This window comes from Salvia splendens, unplaced genomic scaffold, assembly GCF_004379255.2.
Source record: "Salvia splendens isolate huo1 unplaced genomic scaffold, SspV2 ctg303, whole genome shotgun sequence".
In the NCBI taxonomy this organism is placed as follows: domain Eukaryota; kingdom Viridiplantae; phylum Streptophyta; class Magnoliopsida; order Lamiales; family Lamiaceae; genus Salvia; species Salvia splendens.
In genome coordinates, this window is record NW_024598944.1 from 1 (window position 1) to 23,383 (window position 23,383).

At 35.2% G+C, this 23,383-nt stretch overlaps 2 protein-coding genes across 2 annotated transcripts; one reads left to right on the forward strand and one right to left on the reverse strand.

Annotated features, from left to right (window-relative positions):
* Positions 1 to 8,269: 8,269 nt before the first annotated feature.
* On the forward strand, positions 8,270 to 12,030 carry LOC121789660 (vesicle-associated protein 1-2-like). The gene is made up of 10 exons (XM_042188066.1): positions 8,270 to 8,493; positions 8,611 to 8,681; positions 8,792 to 8,873; positions 9,010 to 9,122; positions 9,583 to 9,702; positions 9,782 to 9,823; positions 9,921 to 9,962; positions 10,066 to 10,107; positions 10,854 to 10,999; positions 11,708 to 12,030. Exons 1-10 carry the CDS (start codon positions 8,442 to 8,444, stop codon positions 11,853 to 11,855), a joined length of 858 nt encoding a protein of 285 aa, XP_042044000.1. The 5' UTR covers positions 8,270 to 8,441; the 3' UTR covers positions 11,856 to 12,030.
* A 1,137-nt stretch (positions 12,031 to 13,167) lies between these two features.
* On the reverse strand, positions 13,168 to 16,989 carry LOC121789662 (pyruvate dehydrogenase E1 component subunit beta-like). Its single transcript, XM_042188067.1, has 4 exons — positions 16,648 to 16,989; positions 16,336 to 16,418; positions 16,204 to 16,244; positions 13,168 to 14,478 (listed from the first exon to the last, which is right to left on the reverse strand). Exons 1-4 carry the CDS (start codon positions 16,727 to 16,729, stop codon positions 13,506 to 13,508), a joined length of 1,179 nt encoding a protein of 392 aa, XP_042044001.1. The 5' UTR covers positions 16,730 to 16,989; the 3' UTR covers positions 13,168 to 13,505.
* Positions 16,990 to 23,383: the final 6,394 nt, after the last annotated feature.

A 23,383-nucleotide genomic window follows, 5' to 3' on the forward strand; every position in this document is an offset into this window, starting at 1 on the left:
CAAAGTATTCGCGATGTGGAGAAATAGCGGTTTACTCATGCAGAAACGGCGACGGAAGTAGGTTTCTCCCCAATCGGGTTATCGCAGAAGTAGTCGCGTACTAACCTTGCGGCGTCCTCCCGGTTGCGATGGATGTATGTCCGAGAGCGATGTGGAGGCGGCGCGGCTTCCTCCGCCTCTCAGCGTCGATCTTCTTCAAGTGATTGTTCCATTAGTTGACGCATTTGCTCAAAAGGATCCATTTGTTTGAGTTGATTTAAGATGAAATTGGAGTGGTTATAGAGATGATTTGAGAGGAATAGATGTGTGTTTGTGTGTGAAATGAGTATGAAATATGATTATTTATAGAGTAAATAAATAAAAAAAAATAAAATAAAAATAAAATAAAAATTAACGGTAACATTACCGTTTGAAAATAAATTTTTTTTTATTAAAATTTGATTTTTTTAAAAAAAATGAATTATTGCGTCATCTGTGACGACTCCCACTCGCGGGCCAGGAGTGGGCGTCACGCATGCATCGGGGCGCGCCACGTCGCCCGGGCGCGTGACGGGCCGGCGCGTCCCTTGTCCCGCGGATACGGGCTACGGGACGGGCTGGGGACGGGCTACGGGACGGGACGAACGTTGCAACTCGTCCCGCGGCGGAACCGTCCCTCAAGGGACGGAACGCGAGCCGCGCGCGGGACGCGTAGTGGATGCTCTAATGTAGGATCCTTGGCCATGAGGCTCAATGTAAGAGCTATATAAGCAACAACCTCAACTCCAAGAAATTGCTTCACTTCCCCTAGATCTTTTAAGGAAAACTTATCACTAAGCTGAGAGATGACAGTCCTGATAGCAGATGGAGAGGATCCAGCGATGAGCATATCATCAACATAAATAAGTAGATATGTGATCTCTTTGCCATCGATTCTGTAAAGAGAGATGTTTCTGCTTTTGACTGAGAAAACCAAGAGCCAAGAGAGTTGCCTGTATTGTGAGCATATCAGCAGATCTTGGAATACAGTCAACGGTGATGATGAATGTTTTGGCTTAAAAATTTCTGTTTTGCTTCTGGTTACCATTTGATGACATGGTTTGGCATTATGATTGGGATCAGTTGCGGATCAAGAGGAGATGAACATGAAGATGGATGCTCATAGGGTGAATCATTTGTTGGTGAGGACTCAGAGGGTGAATCATTTGCTGGTGAGGAATTAGGAGTGATGGGGAAGATAGGTGAGTGATTAACAAGTATATTTGGAGATATATCAGGAGCAAGTGGTGTAGGGGTTGGAGATGTGCTTGAGTGAGAAGAAACAGTTTGTATAGAAATCTCTGAAGGGACATGAGAATCTCGAGGACATGAGCAGGAGAGGCTGCAGGTGGGTGGTGTTGGTGATGCAGATGAGGGAGTAGAATTGGATTTAAGGCAGGAACTTTGAATGGAAAAACATTTTCATCAAAGATTACATCTCTTGTGACTATAACTTTACTGGAGGGAAGTAACACCTTGAAACCTTTGTGAGAGAAACTAAATCCAAGAAAGGTAGAGGGACATGATCTAAAATCAAGTTTATGTTTATTGTAGAGCCTGGTGTAGGGGTAACAGAGACATCCAAATGTCTTGAGATCAAAGTAATTTGGCTTGCATCTAAAAGAACTTCAAAGGGAGAGAGAGTTTAAGATATGAGTAGGAAAATGATTTATAATGAAAGTGGCAGTGACAAAAGCATCATCCCAAAAACGTTTAGCAGACCAGATTGAGCTAACAATGCCAAGCCCATTTCCACTACATGTCTATGCTTCCTCTCGGCGAGGCCATTTTGCTGAGGAGTGTAGGGGCATTACACTCTGTGGATAATTCCAGATTCAAGAAGAAACTTAGATAGCCCTTGAAATTCTCCTCCCCAATCACTTTGCAAGATTTTAATCTTGGCATTCAATTAATATTCTGCCATCACTTGGAATTGCTTGAAGACATGCCCAACTTCTTTTTTTGTTTTCAACAAATACAACCAAGTGAATCTGCTAGCATGATCAATAAAGCTTACATAATATTTAAATCCATTTCTTGATGTAATGGGGAAGGGGCCCATGCATCACTATGTATAAGCTTAAGAAAATTAGAGTATTTAGTAATGGAATCCATATATGGCAATCTGTGGCTTTTAGAAACTGAGCAAGGAAGGCAAAGATTGTTTTCTTTTTAATAGAGTCAAAAGAAATATTACAGTGATTAAGAGTCTTATTTACTACATCAATAGCACAGTGACCAAAGTGTTTGTGCCATAGATCTAAGCTAGAAGTTGAACTAGAAGTGGAAAAAGCTGAATGAGACAAAACTAGACAATGATGAACTTAAGACAGGAACACTGTTTTTGTTCTTATTTTGTGGGGCTGAATAAGCTTGGGAAGTTCTTGAAGTCTTGAATCTTGAGGGTGATTTTATGGAGAAAGAAGTGATAGAGACCAGCATCAAGGGTGCCCTTGAGAATGATTTCCTTGGTAACCCGATATCTCACAAAACAAAAGCAAGGATGAAACTCAAAATAAACATTATTATCTTTGCAAATGGAGACACATTTAGCAAGTTTTTTGATATTTGAGGGACAGAGAGAAGATTATGTAAGAACAAAGATCTAGATGTACGAACAAAAGCTGGCTTGAAAACATAATTACCAATATGTGCTATATGAATTCCATTACCATCACCTAAAAGTAGAAGCTTACCTCCATTGTATTATGCGGCCACATTCAGATTAGAAAATCATTTGATATATGGTTTGTTGCTCCAGAATCAGGATACCAAGAAGAAATGGAAGATCCATCTGCTACAAACTCAGAAGGGGCAAGCTGTGAAGGTTGTTGAGTTCTGGTGTGAGCTATGTTGGCAGTATGACCATTTGAAAAAGATTGTTGGTTTTGAGCTCTCATTTGAGGTGGATTGTCATACCTATATCAACATTTGTCAACTGAATGGTTTGATTTTTGGCATAGTTGACAAATAAGTTTGTTTCCACCAGATCTGCCACCACCTCTTGCTCCCCTGCCCCTCTTCCCCTGAAGTTGGATGATTTGCCTCCACCATAATTTCTGTAGCTGTAGGTTTTGTAAAAGTGGGGGAAGTTGTGTGTGCTTTTGTGCTAGGTCAAGCTTCACAAACCAGAGAATCCGCTAGATTACGAGGTCTAGGAACTCCGAGGTTCTCAGAAGTCTCGGTCGTCGGACACACAAATTCCGCCTTCAAAACCCTCAACCCGCTATACTATGAATTAGTACGGGGAAGTATGGATCGATCCCACGAAGATGGATGCGTATGAAGGCATTTAGGTGATTCTGGAAAGGTGATTGGCTGCTGCCACGCAATTTTGGGTTAGGGAAAGCTAACTCTAGACTTAGGAATAAAATCTGACACTAGACCTAGGAAACTGAAAACATCATGCAGGCATGGAACATATTTGTAACTTCAATTCCTCAAACAAATTTCCTTGACCTAGTGAACTACTACTAATTTAGCTAAACAGAAAGAACGCAAGCAGTGGGGACCATCTCCCTAAAACAACAAAGTACGGATCAAAGGCTGCAGATAACAAACTCTGAATTTAACTAACAACAAACTGCATCTCGTTACCTGATTTAAACACGAACATGGAGAAAACAGAGTAATAACTAGATTCACACAGAACATACAGATTTGGACGTCGGAAACTGACGATTAATCGGAAACCAACAGATCTACTTCACTAGACGTAGTAAACAGAACACAGAAATGAAACATTAAACTCAAGCACAATCGGACAACTCTGCTTCAGATCCACATGTCGGATGCTTAATCCACTCCGGATCCAAGCAATCAGAACCCAACCACAACCAAAATCAACTTCATAACTCCTATTCAACAAATCTGCTCAGATCAACGACAATCCAACCCCGATTCTACTCCAATTCAACAGATCAAGTGCGAAAAGCATTCATTCAAGCAAATAACTATAAACTCAGAAAACAAACATCATTCATACTCGAAATCGACATCATCATAACGGAAAATAGAATTGGCATAGATCAACGATAATTCGACAGTAACCAGAGTCAAGCTTCGAACAGCGAATCTCGGTGAAATTCACAGCAATAACGAAATAAAGCAAATAAATTGTATCTTCGCCCTTCGTGAGGACAGTGTTACGTAACAACCAACCGAAAGTAAACCCCGAACCCCCTTGCCTATTCCCGAAAACCAAATGTGTAGAAGTGTGTGTGAGCTGAGAGCCGAAAAGGCCGAGAGTGCCAAAAAGTCCCCCCTTTTGAATTGCATGCTCTCTTCCTTATATAGATGTTGAGGTGATCTTCTAGAAGCCTTCGCAGGAAATCTCTATTCTGCCTTTCAGCTTCACGACCTCATCCGTCTGTTTATTTTCCTTCAAATTGCTCACTTTTATCGCCACATTTCCTTCGCCAAGCACTTGTCTTCCTTTTTTCCTCGGCCTGACGATATCTACTACACACCTGGCTTAAAAAGATGTGTTAGACCCCGTAAATGCATGAAATTAATCCCCTAACCAATGCATGAAATTAGCCTTATCATTTTGGCTCCATCATCTCGGTAGTTAGAGTCCTCTCTTCTGATTCATCGACTTAGCAAGGTTAGCAGAAGGAAGAGAACCATCTGAATTTATGGTGCTTGAGTTTACTGTTTCAAGCACAGATTCAAACTAAGCAGAATGGAGGATGCTTCTTGAATGGAGCAAGCTTCTGCTCTTGAAGTAATTGCCACTCTCACTGGGTGATAGTCAGGACCCAAACCAGATAAAATATGCATAATATGGTCATCCTGCATCAACTCTGCAACCTGTTGCACCAAGAAGATCACAATAATTTTTAACCTTATTTAGGTAGGCCCTCATGGAGAGTCCATCCTTCTTGACCGTTTGTAGTTGCAGTTTATACTGCATAATTTTAGCTCTTGACTGACTGGAAAAATTTACCTCCGATGCTTTCCAGATGTCTTTGCTTGAGCTAAGGACAACAACTATCACCATGGTGCTTTCAGAGAGAGAGGATTGCAACCAACGGATAAGTGTTGGTCTTACATATTCCAGCTAGAAAATATTGGGTTGGTAAGAAAGATGAAGTAAAAGTATTTCATGTATTAATTCATTCAACTTAACGGCTGATTCCATTGTAGTATCACTATATATAATATCCTAGAGAAATCAACTCAAACCCTAACATGACTATGAGACAAAGTAGCTACAAGACAAATTACTTTAACTGAAAACTTAAAGCAAATCAGTTCTAAGTATACTAGGTGCCACGAGCTCTCTCCAGTTGTAAATCAAGATCCTCCAGTCAAGCTTCCTTTTCAGATCGGATGGACTAATTCAGGACTTGTAACCTTGCATGCTTTTGCGTGATTCTTCTTCAGCTCCAACACATGATTAGTTGCAAGTTCTTTATTCTTCATCACTTCATTCTTTGAGCTTGAGTTGATCATGTTAACAAAAACCTCAAGGGAAGCACACCCAAAAACTGTGCATTTGGAAGAACAAATGTTGCATTATGCTAATTTTTAAAATTGATGCATGTTTTCATAACACGACATATGTTCCTTAAAACACAAATTCATTTTTTAATTGACATGTTATATTTGTGTTGAGAACATAGTTTGTGATTTACATGAACGCATGATTAATTTTAGGGGTTTAAGGATACACAGTAGTGTGCATGACACTAGGGCTGTCAATATTTAGCACGACACGATAACACGACATGAACCCGCACGAAATTAATGGGTATGTGTCAAATCTTATTGGGTTCGTGTCCTTGTCGCGTCGACACGATAACGATACGAAAACTTCGTGTCGTGTTCGTATTACACGCTAAGAAATAAATTAATATATTATAATATTATTACTTTTTATTTATTTTAAAATTTTAAAATTTAAATTTAAAATTTAAAATTTAATATTAGAAATAACATTTATATATTATAATATTATTATTATAGTGTCGTTATTGTGTCGTGTCATATATGTGTTGTTATCGTGTCGTGTTGACCCGAAGTGGTTGTCGTTAATTGGTTCGTGTCGTGTTCGTGTATGAGGGTAGCGGGTCGTGTTCGTGTTTGTGTTTGGAGTTTTCTTAACGGGTCGTGTTCGTGCTTGTTGTTATCGTGTCGTGTTGTTATCGACACGATAACGACATAACACGCACGATTTGACACCCCTACATGACACACTAAGGTTTATTAAGGGGGTGTTCGGTTTGCAAGATTGTATCTCGGATTAAATTTGTAGTGTGTTTTGGTTCATGCGATTCAACCCCACAACTCAATCATATATGAATAACCAACCCCCTATGACTAAAATAATCTCACAACTCAATCCTAGATTGTATCCCTGTATTATTTTATCTTGGAAACCGAACACCACCTAAGTGTATGACCGTGCCCATCCTTGCCCAGTCTTGTCGAGACGTATTCCACTTTGGATTTCTGTATATTTTGAATTATTAGTATTTTATGTTTGCGTATGCCTTGGACCAGCACGGGCCAAGTCGATGTTCCAACAGGGGCTTGGTCACTGGTCAGTGTTGGACCATTGGCTCCACTAGAGTTTACATGGGCACCATTCTGCAAAGTTGTGTATTTGCTGGTTTATTCATATAATATACTCCCTCCGTCCCATAGTAGATGTCTCACTTTTCTTTTTAGTTTGTCCCACAAAAGATGTCACATTTCCTCTTTTATAAAAAGTTTCCTCTCACATCAAATATAAAATTATATTTTCTCTCACCACTTAACAAACAAAACAACATCTCCTAAAATCTCGTGACATCTTCCAAGTGTGTCATCTTCTTTGGGACGGAGGGAGTAATATTTAGTGGCGTGCTTTATTGTTCAGGCCCACTTTAAGATGAAAAATTAATAATACATGGGCTTCTACAAGATTCTAGAATTAATAATATTATGGGCTTCTACAAGATTCTAAATTGATAATGTTCAGTCCAGCATGTGAAAATTATCATATTTCTTTTCCTTTCTTATATATAAACATCAAATTTATTTTCTGCTTGACATATAATATATGATAAACAATAAATAGAACATGACGTGTCCTCATAGCTAGAATTTCATTTTGAGGATTTATTTTGAGTGTATACGGATTAGTGATTTGGGCTGGTTCATTCCAAATTCAACCCATACTCAAATCCAGCCCAACGGTTAGTGATTTGGACCCAACACAATAATAATAAAAGCAAGCCCAACCCTATATCTGTACTTAGGCATCAGAACAATGAATCCGTGATTTTCATTTCTAGAAGTTCAACATCCACTAAAAAAAAATCAAACAAGGACGCTTTTTTATACGGATAGGGACACTAATTTATATATTTAATTATGCCACCAATACTTTATAAATTATTCTTATTATTAGTATCCCAATCAAAATTAGGGGACACAAATAAAAATTTCCTAAAAATGCAAAAAAAATTAAAACAATTTACCATACACTTATGGACGCTTTCTTTTGCCTCCTAAATTATGACTATTTTAAAAAATTTACAAACGCAAATAATTGTGTCTCAATTTTTGGGTCGCTAAAAGCTAAGGGTTTTCATCTTCATTTCTAGAAGTTCAACATCGTCATGGTTAATTTTCTCTATATCATCAATGGCATATTTTTTACTCCATTCTATTCGTCCCTGAAAAATATGAATTATTTTTTTTAGTTCATTTCTAAAATAATAATTTTTTTAATTTTAAAAATCCAATTACACTACTATTAATATGACCTCACTCAGTAACACTCTTTTCACTATCATTTCTTCATCTCTCTTATTTTTACTAATTGTGCATTCAAACTCGTGTCCAAATAAATGTTCAGATTTTTCAGGGACGAAAGGGAGTATAATCTCAAAGTTATATTACATCCTAAAATCATTTTATACTAATAAAAAATTGTAACTAATAGAGTAATATTATTACTTGATAACTAAAATGATCCAATTTAAATTTCTCAAAAATTAAATATTTGTGTGCACTAACTAATTGATAATATAATTTGAGATAATCGTAGAATAGTAGTATAAAAGTTTGATAGAATCCACAAATATGTATCGTATGTGATCATGATTATTAATTTGATGTTGAGTATTAGTAATTTTGTTCATTTTAAAATAAGCATAATATTAATTCTTGTGTATTGACGTAGTCAAAATTTGATCTCAATAAGTAGAGTAAATTCGTTAACCTTGAATTTGGTGATACTTATTTAGTGAATAAGCGATTAAAATATGTGCCACAATTTTGCAGTCGTCGTCAACATGGTTGCTTTGCTACTGCCTCGAATTCTTATTTCACCAAACTGAAAGAAACCTTTTTGTTTCGTCAAAAAAAAAAAAAAACCTTTTTGTATGTAAAACCCTAAAATTCGATTAACAAGTGTGTTGTGGAGAGAAATGAGCTCAGAGGCGTTGCTCAATTACGACCCTCCGGAGCTGAGTTTCCAATGTAAGTTTCATCTTTATCGCAGTTTGACCTTTTTTCGGTTTCGATTGTAGCTGCATTCTTGGGTTTGATCATCTCATGATAATCGGCTGCTGTTATCGGGTTGTTGTATTTGCTCAGTTGATCAGAACAGACAGCTATCATCTTCTGTCCGATTGTTGAATGAAACCGACGATTATGTTGCTTTCAAGGTGGGTTTATTTGTTCGTATTCCGACTAATTGTTCATGGTGTGTGATGTTTCGTTTCTTTTTGTAAAAAACTGTAACCTAGTTGTCTCTCTTCGTGGGCTACGTGTTCAGCTCAAGTCCACTAATCCGAGATATTATGTGGTTCGACCAAGAATTGGAATTCTGTTGCCTCAATCAACTTGTGAAATCAAAGGTTCTTATTTTATTGGTTTACTATTTCTTTCCAAGATGGAGAAGAATGGATATAAGCATCAAGGAACAATTAATTTGAGATTGTTCCTTTTATTCTTGCATCATTTTGAAATAACTCAACTTGGCGCGTTTTGTAGTGACAATGCGAACCCTGAGGGAATCTCAGCACAGTCTGAGGTCCAAGGACAAGTTCATGATTGAAAGTGCAGCTGCAGCTCCTGATACAACCGTGGAAGATGCTCGGAAACTGGTAAATGCTTAATCTGATGTTCGCCTTTCTGATGCTTGTATTTTAGTAATTTTTAACGACTACATGCTTGGCCTGATTCTGATGAGTGCTTCCAAATATTTTGGTTAAAAATATGTAATATGGATAGAGATAGTTCCCTGCATTATCATTAGTTGTTATTCTTTGTTACTTGTTTATTTCGCATAGAAGTGTGCTAGTAGTTTATTTTAGATGGGGCTATGTTTCATTCTTTCAGAAATATATTGAGTTCAGCATTTGCTATTGGCCTTTTTGGAGGACGTTTATTTTGTATTGGTAGAGTACTAGAGATACTATTACTTTGATGAATTTGAATTATTTGATACAACTTAATGAAACACCTATTTCATTTAAAGATAAAAAAATGCTTTTCATGTTATATGTTAGTGAACTTTCTGGTTCATTATTTTTGTAACTTTGTTGGTTTATATGGATTATGTAGTTTGATAAGGAGTCTGGACATCCTATTCAAGAGTTCATACTACGAGTCAATTACAGTAGGCCTACAGAATCTTCACCTGACACATCTGTCATTGAAAATACAGATGTATCTGCTCCTGAGGTTGGCTTATTAAAATTTAGAGATTTACTTGATTTTCAAAGCCAGGATAACGACTTCATCTTTTTGTTGGTTACTCCAGGTTAATAGATCTCTTACGGAACCTCATGAGAACGGGTTACAGGTAAAAAATATGTTCCTCTCATGCCAATTTATTTTCCACTCCATGGGCATGATCTGGTTAGCTGGGATAGTGACTTGTGTTTTTGTTGTTATTGCAGGTCGCTAGCTCTGTCACTGACTCTCATGACAATAATTTACGGGTGAAAAGCCATTTTACTCTCACATATTGTTTTCTCCACTCACAAACATCAATGCACAAAGTGGGGATGATGACAACTTCTTTTGGGTTTATTCATAATGCAGGTCATCAACAATGTTAACGAACTTCGTACCAATGGCACACAGGTAGACATTCATTTTCTTGTACCCCTTTCATTGATTCATAGTGAAAGCTTAATCTTCGATATTTCTCTTAGTTTAATCACACCTTGTCTTAAGTTGAATGGAATAAAAAGTGGGGGGGGGGGGGGTTACATTCTGGCATGTTTGAGTACTGTGGTTGTTCCATTGAAGTCATCAACTAAATTGCTTTTGAAGTGTTATGAGGTTTCAGAAAAGATGCAATGATTCAACAATCTTCTGTTTAAACTTCTGATGAAGATTAAATCATGCATTAAGTTTTAGTTGATATATGCATATTTACTCCTCACAATAGACTAAGTGGTGAGTGAACCAGTGAATTCAATTTGTTTAACCTTTTAACTTTTGGAAGTTCTATAGCTGGAGCCTGGAACTGTTAGGTTTCATGAGTGATATATATATAATCTTCCTAGTCTTTCAATGCTGTAGAATGAAGTAGCAATTTATGTTTTTGTTCTTTTACCCATTTCTAGTTTTTCTGGTTTATTCACGAAAAAATAAAAAAACAGGACTGAAGATGCACTCTCAGTTATGTGTCTTTAAGAGCCTTTCATGAATCTATCGACTATACATACCGAAATAAGTCCAAACATTTCTGTGTATATTGTATTTGACAAACAATACCATGCACATATGTGGTGTAGGATAGTGTTAGCAGTTAACTTCACATTATCATTCTTACTAAGTGTCTTCTGATCCTTCTGCAACACAATGTTCAATGTATCTTGCAGGAAAATGATATCACTCGTAGTGGTGACTCAATTCTCAGGCGCTTTATCAGTAATTGCACTGGTGAATCAATTCTAAGGGAGGTCATTGGTAGCTTGCTGATATTAGTATTCTTATACCTCATGAAACAGACGATATCATGGATCTGGTATTCAACTCTAAGTCTATGTTTGATTCGCATATATAACTGGGATACTATTGCCTTTATTCTGTAATATTTTGGATCTAGCTTGGCATTTCACCGAGGATTTTGCTTGGCCAGTGTTGAGTAATCTCCCGAAAGTGTTGAGCCTGTCTTCTTAGAGGGTGTTTGGCTGAACTTATAAGCTCCTAAAAACGACTTATAAACTGTTTCGGAGCTTATAAGATCTTCCAAAGTGTTTAGCAAAATAAGCTCCCCAAAAAATAAATTCCCGAACCCCAATTTAAGTTTTCATAATCTAACTATATACACTTTCAATTACATTTATATTCTATTTTTACTCTCAAACTTAATATTCACTTTCTACCTTATACGTTCAATTATCCAAACATTTTCACAACTTATAAGCTCTTTAGATATCATTATAAGCTATTTAAATAAGCTTAGCCAAACACCCAATTAGTTCTGAAACAACAGTTCACATCATTCACCTACAAACACTTCTATTTCCTTTAGAAGATAGGTTACACTGAGCACAAACTGTATTATTCTAAAAGTGACTTCTGTTGAGATCTGTGGGAAGGCACCACTATTGTCTCTGTCAAATTTGTTGGTTCTTTACATTCTTGGGTCATGCTGGATAGATGGAAACTCTCTCCCACTTCAACCATTATAAGCCTAAGTTGTAATAAGATTTGAGTTTTGTGGTTGCAGGAGTCTGGTAATGTTTGTGGTGATAATGATAATAAAGATGATAAAGAAGTTGGTGTCTGATTCTGTTGAAGACTGGATAGTGAAAACACTTATACATATCGTTATGTATATTCTATTTGGGCGCAAGGAAAACACAGGCCTTACGTAGCTCTCCGCCTTCTTGTGTCAATGATAGTGATAAACAGGGTTATGAAAGGAAGTATGTGTTCTATGTGAAGCTATGCCTGCATGTAAATTAGAAGCATTTGGAGTTTTGTACATGTTCTCTTTTAGACGGCGTATATTATTACAATGGAATGGACTACAGATAGTGATTGTAAGCATTTGCCACGAAATGAGAGACACCCCCCACACTGAAAGGTGGTAGGAGTACTATTTTTGCCATCATGTTCATATTTATTACTCCTATTAATATTTATTCTTCACTTGGATCATTATCCTGAAAACCATTTTATTCAAGTTTGTGCAGTTTGTTCATTCATTCAAGCTCTTCTCCTGATTTTGCGTGTTGTCGAGCAGTGCAGATCAAATTGTTCGTTACTTAGTTTACAATGATGTTTGTGATATATTAAGATCGAGAAACAACACCATTCGTCGCAAAATAGCTTCATATTTGAATTCGTGTGGTTTGTTCATTCAAATGCTTATTTGAAGATCAACACCTGGAGTTACATTTTTTCTCTGAGTAGTGTGCAGCCTTTTGACATAGATTCTTTTTTGATGTGTGTGATGTTTAAGTATCAAAAGAAACTTCACTATGGTTCGTTCATGTAAACGCTGAATTGAAGTGTAATTCCGAAAGTTTGCGTTTTCTCAAGCAATACAGACACATTCAAACTCAGCCTATCGCTACCTACCTTATTATGATGAGTCAAATGTAATACTAGCATATAAAAACAATATAATTCTCCTCAAAATAAAATCTATTTGAGATTTAAATGGTTTGTTCATTCAAACACTTATTTGAAGCATCAAAACAAGCTATAATTATATGTTCTCACCCCTTGTTACGATGTTTCAGATGTAATAGCATATAAAAACAATATCGTTCTCCTCGACATACATAAAATCTATTTGAGATTTAAATGGTTTATTCATTCAAACGCTTATTTGAAACATCAAAACAAGCTATAATTATATGCTCTCACCCCGCGACCGCGTCGTTGCTTTGCTTGGGACGAGTTGAACTGAGCCGTTTGTGGAGAATTATTGTTAGAAGTGTTCATTCAGTTGGACATGTTATCCAATGCCGGGACGGGCCGGAAACAAGCGCAGCCCCAGGCCCCTCCACCATCCCGAGTCACGTCCCAGGCACCTCCCTTCCCACCTCCACCCAGCCAGGCCCCTATAGCTATGGGGATGGCCTTAGGGGTTCAAGCCTATGGGAATCCGTATCACCCGGCCCTAGAGCAGCACTACAGAAGTGTAAAGTTGTACAACTAAAAATCGCGATGCAAAAATTATTGACAAATAATCGAACTTACAAATTAAAGGGGTTACAAGTACATTTTTTTATCAGGTTCAATTCTAAGAGAAATAAAGTTTACCGTAGGAAAAATAACTAAACTAAACAAGTTCACAAAACAATACTGATTTTCTCCAATGCATACAATCTTCTTTGAATAAGATAAGGCGCCTCATCTGGACACACAGAGAGGTTCACAAAAATTTAATTAACTGATCTAACATCTAATAGCAAAACTATTCAATTGGAAAAGGAGAGCTGAGTTGTGATGAAAAGAGATACCGCTGAAACAGTAGCTGTTGCAACACAGGGAGGCAGACAGGTCTTTCAAATCTACCGGCAGAGCTGCTCAACAGCCGTTACAATCTGTCCAGGTTGGACGACAGTCACCTCCTCCAACGTCCCGGCATAAGGAGTGGGCACGTCCTGAGACGAGAGGCAAACAATTGGCGCGTCCAAATAGTCGTTGAAATTCTCATTTATTGCAGCGGTAAGGCTGGCCCCAATACCACCTGTTCTCATGCACTCCTCAACGATCAATACCTTGTGCGTTTTCTTAATGGAGTTTCCAATTGTGTAGAGATCAAAGGGCTTCAAGGATCTAATGTCGATCACTTCTGGGTCATAGCCTTTGTTAACCAGAGTCTTGGCAGCTTGCATGACATGGTATCGCATCCTAGAGTATGTTAAGATCGTAACATGCTCACCCGGCCTCACCATCTCTGCTTCTTCTAGTGACACTACATACTCTTCATCTGGAATTCTTTCCTTTAAGTTGTATAGGAGCACATGCTCGAACAGAACCACGGGGTTCTCACTGCGGATGGCAGCCTTCATCAGACCCTTGGCATTGTATGGGGTCGAACAGGCAACCATCTGTATTCCAGGAATTGACTGGAAGTAGGACTCAAGCCTCTGTGAATGCTCGGCCCCAAGTTGACGTCCAACTCCTCCGGGTCCTCGGATCACAGTTGGAATCGTGAATTGCCCCCCTGAGGTGTAGTGCAACATGCCACAGTTGTCAGATATTTGGTTGAATGCCAAGAGAAGAAATCCCATGTTCATGCCCTCAACGACTGGCCTTAGACCTGTCATAGCTGCCCCAACGGCCATGCCAATGAAAGAGTTTTCAGCAATGGGTGTATCTAGCACCCTCAGATCTCCATACTTGTCAGCAAGACCCTTGCTGACCTTGTACGAACCACCATAATGTCCCACATCTTCACCAAATATACAAACTCGAGGATCCCTCTCCATTTCTTCCTCCAGTCCTTCTCTAAGGGCTTCAAACAACAGCACTTCATGCCTAGAAATATCCAAAATCAAAAGTTAATTGACATATTTCAGGTATCACCCACAATGCATCATTCAAGTATTTGTGGTTGATCATCAGAGAATAATATGAAACACAATGGAAAATTAAAGAGATAAACATGATTGTGTCACCATATATAGATGTCTCCCAACACTGCAACAGCTTGAGTATAGAATCTCAAATGTGCTCACACAATTCCACCAATTGATTTAAAATTATAATTAGAAATTTATATTACATCGATTAGAAGATCTTTAATGTTTAAAAGAAAACATGCACTTCAATGGAAAAATATTGCCACCCAAACTAAGGCCATTTTTAAACTTTGCAACCTAAGTTGTAAGTTGTTTTGTTGCAATATGTGGCCTGAACTTTTCAGAACGTAATGCTTAACAACCAGCAGCCAAAATATTCATTAGATGACTATTATTAACTCTATCTTTGTCTTGTTAGAAGTTAAAGCTAATTCTTTTCTCACATGAAGTGCTCACAGTTGAATAAAATGTGAACATAATTGAGCTATACTCAGGTGATGGCGACTTATATACTAACTATTCAAATTCTCAATTAGCACAATTAACATAAGTTAAAATAAACAGGCACCAACTACCACTCATAACAACAAAAATTGCAAATTTAGGGTTTAGCCATATCTGAATGCTTGATTGCAGTAAAATACTAATGTATATATGTGTAAAAGACTCCTAGTTGTAATTTTTGAATTCAATCTATCAAGCTACTGCACTTTCAATAATTAACAAACTCTTAAAGACCATACCATAGCAAAGTCTGCATCCATGATTCAACCTTGTAGACAATCAAGCTAGGACATTATCAATTTATCATTCACGCGATAAGATTATACAACACAAACAAACTCATGATAGGCTTGTATTTTTCTATAACAATCACATGTACTACATCCATAATGCTGGAGCAGGATACAAATTCCAAATACATACTATCATATAGTGAGTATGAATCAGGCATGACTCCAGTCTCACATCACTGCAAATTTCCAAAGATAATTGAACTTTCGGTTTTGTGTTGTGCAAGCAATGTAGTATCAATCAACAAATATTATTTATATGCTGGCTCTTAACGAAAAAATGAAAAGGTTTAGCCACTCCATATACATTAAGAAGCCTATCTTTAGGGGTGGCAAATCGTGCGTGTCGTGTCGTTATCGTGTCAACACGATAACGACACGATAACAACAAACACGAACACGACCCGCTACCCTCAGACACGAACACGATACGAACCCATTAACGACATGAACCACTTCGGGTCAACACGACACGATAACAACACATATATGACGCGACACAATAACGACACTATAATAATATTATTATTATAATGTATAAATATTATTTCTAATATTAAATATTAAATTTTAATTTAAAATTTTAAAATTTTAAAATAAATAAAAATAATAATATTATAATATATTAATATTATTTCTTAACGTGTAACACGAACACGACCCGAAGTTTTCGTGTCCTTATCGTGTCGACACGATAAGGACACGAACCCAATAAGCTTTGACACATACCCATTAATTTCGTGCAGGTTCGTGTCGTGCCAAAAATTGACAGCCCTACCTATCTTTGATTAACATGGAAATTAATAACTATAGCCAGCACATGACTGACATTGTGCCAAAGGGAAGAAACAGAAGCCATATGCAAAGTTAACAACTAAAAACCTTACCCTGGTTTGGAAGCCGCTGATGCAGGATTTTCAGCCTGTGCCTGAATACCAAGTAAAAAACCAAATAATTGCATTCTATGTAATGAAGAAAATGAACCAACAAGAAGTCCAACTACACAACATAATACTAACCGCAACTGCCTTGGTAGTGATTTTCCCAGCCTTGCGGGATTTATTAACTCGACAGGAGATCGGCCTCGCCTCAGATCTGATGACTGTGAAACCAACAGAACGTGAACAGCGGAAATGATTTAAAAAATAACCAGACGCACTTTCGCAGGATCAAATTAATATATCTGACAATTTCCAATCATCATAACAGTATTCAAATTATACATGAGCAAAACTAAGATTTCAGCTTAAAAAATCTAATAATTTCAGTTACTATAGTATTTGAACTTTTATATGAGCAAAATAAGATTCAGAGAGGGAGAGGTGATATACCTGGAAGAGAAGGAGGAGAGAGCGCAGGCGATTTGACGGCGTTGGCAGCTGCGGCCGATGAAACTCCAAATGAAGCTGCCATTGAAGCTTCTGTCTCTACAAATGTAGTATGCGTTTGAAGTTGTGAGCGTAGAGAGAGATCAGAAGCAGGGTGGTTTGGCGAAAAAGTGGTTATATAAGGGGGGAGAGAAATTGGGGAGGCGGAGATACAAATGCAAATAGGTGGCCAGATTTGAGCAGAGATTCAATGCATATAGCAATGACGATGATTCCAATGACGATCCATCTGTATTTTCTTGCTCTTTGATTTTTATGTTAGCGGCATAGCGATATCACTGTGTATGCGTAAGAAATTGTAGTAGGTCAAATCAAAATATCAAAATTTTGGATTTAATTGTCATTATTCAATGACTTGAAAATTTTAATCTGTTAAGTGCTATGTATTGTTGATATTTTACCCATCAGACCATCCACAATAGGCGCCCAGCGACCGCCCAGCCGAGCGCCGACGCTGGGCGGTCTATTGCAGCCGCCCAGCGGCTGAGTGGAGAGAGAAACCGCGCAGCGCTGGGCGGTCGGCTGGGCGGTCCGTTCGGCGCTATTGCAGCGCCCGGATCGCCCAGCGCACCGCCTAGCGCGAAAATTAATTTTTTTTTTCCGAAACACTATATATACGCGCTTTGCTCGTCATTTTCATTCGCACCACTTGTTTTAACGAGTACTCTCTCTATCTTAATTTCTGTTCAAGATCAACAACGGGAAATGGATCTCAACAACGAGCCTAGTTCCGGGAGTAGCGGGTCACAAACTTTTCCCGTATACGTCTCGTAAATTAAATTTTGCATATTGTGTGATTGTTAATTATTTCATTTTGTATATATTTGTTAATAGTGATGTGGATAGTATTATTAATGTTTCCCGTATATGTCTCGTAAATTAAATTCCGTATATTGTGTGATTGTTAATTATGTCATTTTATATAATTGTTATTAGTGATGTGGCTATTGATGTGGCTGGGCTATTTATGATGTGGCTAGGCTATGGCTGGGCTATTTATGATGTGGCAGGAGGATTTTTAGTGCTGATGATGTGGCAGTGGCTAGGCTATGGCTGGGCTATTGCTGGGTTATTCCTATTGTGGATGGCCTCAAAGATGTCGTTTTCGTTATAAATATACATTATTTAACTCATCGGTGGAGACAATGAGACATCTATGTATAATTTTTCAGCTATCAATTTAAATACAATTTCATACAAAAAAAATCAGAATAATTATAAAAAGTTCTAAGTTCTTAACTTTTTTTAGTTGCATGACAACAAAAAGTTTAGGCAATTTTTCCAATAATTTTCCCTCTTTTAAATCTTGAATATATCAAAGGTAACAACTCAAATATTTTGATGGTATACTTTTATAAAAGTTATTGACATTTTTAATTTACAAAATTTATATAAATCAAAGTTTAATTTATTATTTTACATATTTATTTAATCAGTTATAAAGAAAACGAAGAAATCGATTTATGAATTTTATAAATTTAAACATGTCAATATCATTATTTATTATACTAGAATCAAATTAAATATATAAAAGAAGATAAATAACGCTAAAACGAGCATCAAACACGGGTGATACTGACATAAAGTATGTACATACTTCCTCCGTCCCAGATAGTTTGTACCATTTTTTCCATTTCGATCCGTCTCATTTAACTTTTTACCATTTTTGGTAGTGGACCCTATATTCCATTAATTAATTTCTATTCACATTTTATTATAAAACTAATATTATATAAAAGTAGAACTCAAATTCCACTAACTTTTTCAACTTTCATTTCATTACATTCCTTCAAATCTGTGTCCGGTCAAAGTGAGACAAATGGAAGGAGTATAATCTATACTAATATAAAGTGACAGTTTAATGAAAAGTCAAAAATGCCCTTTTTGGCGGGAAACTATGAAGCATAATAATCTATCCTTTTAGTCATTTTGTGGGCATGTTATTGATGGCAGAATTTGTGTTCACACTGGCATTAATTGATTAGATGGTTATAGTACACCCAATATCAATTATTGATTGAATAAGTCCTCAAAGTTAAGAGGAAAATTAAATATCGACATGATTACACAAACTTCCACAGATGATAAATTTAGTAAATGATTGATAATAATAATAATAGTAGTAGTAGTAATAATAATAATAATAATAATAATAATAATAATAATAATAATAATAATAATAAATTCAGAATAAAAACTTAAAAAGAAGTCATTTCGATTTTTTAAATTCCACAAGGACCACTCTATGAAATTCCATTACAATTTGTTTTAGTACATAAAATAGAAAAGAATAGGGAAATTAATAAGAAGATATAAGATGTTGGCAATTTGTTTTAGTTACAATTTGTTTTCGCTTTTTGACTACTCCAATAATTATACTTCTACCATTAAACCCTATAATTATTTACAAGATCATTTATTTTTTGTGCCGTTTAATTTTTGCATTTTGAATGGGAGTTATACTATTATAGCCTACAATACGCTATTTAATGATATACTATACCGATTATGTATCGAGTAATTGCAAAATTAATTATGACATGAATAGGCTATCGAATACTATCACTATTTATTTATGCCCAATTTTAAAAATGATAAACAATTTATATTATAGTGGGTCGGTAAATATTCGAACTTTTAATGTATTTTAAAAATTCACCATTTTTTATAATTCAGATATACAAATTTTTTATTTATCTTATTTTTCGATACAAATTTCGGGGGAGAAGTCTATAAAGCTTATATGATAAATTAAATTTAGCATTGGGGTAATAAAAACATCATTTTTTTATTTGGATCTTAACTAATTTCAATTTGCAAATTTCGATTTCTGCACCAACTTTAATGAAACAAAAATTAAATAAACCGAATTCAACATATTTGAATTCAATTTTCAGATAAAATCATAAAACACTGAATATGCATGTATTTACATGCCTATTACAATCTATACTAATCTAAAGTGACAGTTTAATGAAAAGTCAAAAATGTCCTTTTGGTGAGAAACTGTGAAGCCTAATTTTTTACCCTTTTAGTCATTTTGTGGGAATGTTGTTAATTGCAGAATTTGTGTTCACACTATATATGTATATGGGTTGTGTATGTGGCAGCGTGTATCTATAATAAAAGGTAGCATCTATTGGACAAAAAAATGGTGAAATGAACTGCTTTAATTTAATGTGTTGAAATTACTTTATAAATATATATTCTAGGTGGGAGAGTAGATGTGGAGGCGTGGGTTTAGTCTATTCGGGTTTAGTTTGGGCTTTTTTGTGTATTTAATAATATGGGCTTTTAATAATATAGTAGAATTTTAAATTGAACACATTTTTAAAATTACATTTGGATTGTTATTGTATATAATAGTATATATTTTTAAAATTATTTAAATATATTAATTTAATTTAATGTGTTGAAATTACTTTATAAATATATATTTACATTCAAGATATATATATATATATATATATAGGGATATATTCATTTCCTTTTTGCATATTTTCTCTTTTTTCCTCCTTGATCTCAGACCCACGATTTTGTCATCCGACGGTTAGATTAGTGCCACGTGTCAGTTAATAATGCAGATTTTCTGTTGAATAATGCACACCGACTAATAATGCACCATTATAGTGTAATAATGCAGATTTTCAGTTGAATAATGCACACTGATTAATAATGCATCATTATAGTGTAATAATGCAGATCATCTAGACCGTTGATGAATGAGATCTAACGGCTCATATTAAGAAGAATAAAGGATCTAAGGGATGAATAGGAGAATAACGCTCCCATATATATATATATATATATATATATATATATATAGAGAGAGAGAGAGAGAGAGAGGGTCATGTTAAACTACAAACTCTTTATAATACAAACTATACAAACTTTAATCCTACTCACTTAATACAATTAATCAACGGTTAATATAAGAGATTTTTCTAATGTCAACTTTTTGTCATCGAAAAATCAGAATTTGGACACCCCCGTCGACAGAATTTGTACACTCCGTACATCCCCCGGTGACATAATTTGTACATTCCGTTGACATCGACCCCCGGTGACATAATTTGTACAGTCCGTTGACATCGACCCCTGTTGACATAATTTGTACACTCCGGTGACATAATTTGTACAGTCCGTTGACATAGTTTGTAGTTTGTATCAAAGATAGAGAGTTTGCATTTGATCACACCTCTAGAGAGAGAAATATATTTATATTTAAATTACTATAAGTAGTATACATAGTTATAATTGAGTTGATTTTGATTTATTCCACTACCTAAGATATTGTTATTTATGATTGAGTTCTATTTCTTTTTTTATGATTCTCAAAATATTATGTTTATGAATATTATCATGCATTATTGAAATTAGTATTGATAAAAGTGAATTTATTATTTGTGAAAAATATGATTTTTGTATTTGTTTGCTCATGTCTTCTTAATTCTAAAAAACATGTTTTAAATCATGAACTAAAAAATTCTATTAATTCTATATATCTTCCTAAACCATGAATTCTATTAATTTGTTGTACTTTAAAATGTTGATTTTTTTTGTAGTACATTTAATTTAACTTGAATGGTGGTAATAGTCTATAAATCATGCATATACCTGTTAGATTGTAATATAGATGTAAGATTTCAATTTTTGAGAGATTTCAAATTGGATTCTCCAACAGAGAAGAAATAGAAAAAAAGATATTATATTGATAATAATTCAACATACTATGGTGGAGCAATGGAAATTGTGATGATTTTTTTTCCTTTTAATAAATTGCGGTGTTAAATTAATCGAGAGGACATAACAGAATGACATTTTAATAGCCTTCTCATTTACTTCTATTTTTTCCTTTTTTTCTTTTTTCTTTTGGACCACTTTTTTTAATTAGTATTTGGGTTAGCTTGGATAAAATGATGTGCGCTCGAATTAACTCACATAATTTTGTGGACGTGAGCGGCTGGCCGGTGTCGCCCGCGACGCCTCGGGCGGCCACAGAGAATGGAAAGAAGGATAGAAGAGGCAATTAAAAAAATCAAGGGAGAGAAACATGGATTAACTTAAATTTTTTATTTAAATAACTAGGTAGAATATAGTTTTTTGATTAAAACTATTGAGCTATTTATTTTTTCAAATTATATAATTTATTCCTCTTTAATTCGTAGTCGCACATTTTCCTTTACTTGCATATCTTATTCTAACTAACACGTACTATTTGATCTTTAGTCGCACATCTTCTATTTATCGTTTATTTTATTTTATTTTGCTCCACTCATATCAAATTAAAATTGTGTAGCATCATTTGTCGAATATGAAATATTTCATTTAGAAGGGGTTTAGAGAAGTACTACATTTTTCTTTTTGTTATTGTTTAACACATATTCTTAATTATAAACATCATTATATTTTTTATGATCTTTTTTTAATCTACTTACCTAAGAATTTATCTTTAATATTTAAAAATTTTATGTCCCGTGCATAGCACGGGTGATAACACTAGTTTATCTAATGCACATTTTGATTTGACTTTTTAGATTCATTTAATGATATTTTGTTATGACATATCACTAATAAACTCACCTGTTATTTACCTAACTTTTAAAAAATAATTATCTTAGTTCACTACCTTTTCATGTCTCTAGAACTGAGTCCTCTCCAATTTCAGTTTTCGGAGTTCAATTTTGTTAAAATTGTGTTCCAACATTAACACCGAGGCAAAACTTTATGCGAAATCAATTTTAATTTACAAGAAAAGGGTAAGCTAATGACCTAAAAATGAATTTGTAAACTGAAATTTCGATCGATCAGCCCAGCCAATTTATCACATTCAGATTCAGAATATTTCTATTGTCTTTTATCTTATTATATTAATTATTCACTACTTTTATCTTATTGATAATAGCAAAATTTTCACTATTCAAACTTGACATCTTGATTAATATCGAGATATACTTAGTATTTTTATTGCATTGAATTTTTTCATGCAAATAACAAATAAATTATATTAAAAAAAGGTTTTCGTCCATAAAGCATGGCCAGTTGGATTTATTTCAAAAATAGACTACTAGTACTTAAACTCCATTATCTTTTATTATCCAACAAACATAAAATGAAATCCATCTATATAGGTGGTGTTCAGTTTGCTAGATAAAATAATACCAACATACAATCTAGGATTGAGTTGTGAGATTATTTGAGTCATAAGGGATTAGCTATGACTAATTATCCCATGATTATTCATCTATGATTGAATTGTGGGATTAAATCTCATGAACCAAACACACTGCATATTTAATCCGGGATACAATCTTGCAAACCGAACACCCTCATAGTATATTAATACGTCAACAAACAAGTCATACTAGTATTTATCCAAAATTGAAAATTAAACGAAGCTTCTAGGCCCGTCCATACTCATTGTTGCATCATATTTATATTACGGTCTACACATATAAAGATGAACTACATAAATGATACATGATCTTTCACTTTCGCACATAAATGGTACATGATCTTTATTTTATATCGTTTTTGGTACCCCATGACAAAAATAACCTTAGGTGCCAAATATGTGATTTTTTAATTATGGAAAATATTTTTGGAAATTTCAATTAAATAGTATCAAACATGTGATTTTCTTCGTCTTCTTTCTTTTTTCTTCATTTTCTTATTTCTT

What these genes read in the sequence shown, in the direction of transcription:
- LOC121789662 (XM_042188067.1), bottom strand. Translation starts at nt 16,729, where the DNA reads ATGGCAGCTTCATTTGGAGTTTCATCGGCCGCAGCTGCCAACGCCGTC. An exon ending in CTCTCCTCCTTCTCTTCCAG is followed by an intron (nt 16,419 to 16,647) that starts GTATATCACCTC and finishes TTGGTTTCACAG; the next exon opens with TCATCAGATCTGAGGCGAGG. An exon ending in TCAGCGGCTTCCAAACCAGG is followed by an intron (nt 14,479 to 16,203) that starts GTAAGGTTTTTA and finishes GGATATTTCTAG; the next exon opens with GCATGAAGTGCTGTTGTTTG.
- LOC121789660 (XM_042188066.1), top strand. Translation starts at nt 8,442, where the DNA reads ATGAGCTCAGAGGCGTTGCTCAATTACGACCCTCCGGAGCTGAGTTTC. An exon ending in CTCATGAGAACGGGTTACAG is followed by an intron (nt 9,824 to 9,920) that starts GTAAAAAATATG and finishes TTGTTATTGCAG; the next exon opens with GTCGCTAGCTCTGTCACTGA. An exon ending in CTCATGACAATAATTTACGG is followed by an intron (nt 9,963 to 10,065) that starts GTGAAAAGCCAT and finishes TTCATAATGCAG; the next exon opens with GTCATCAACAATGTTAACGA.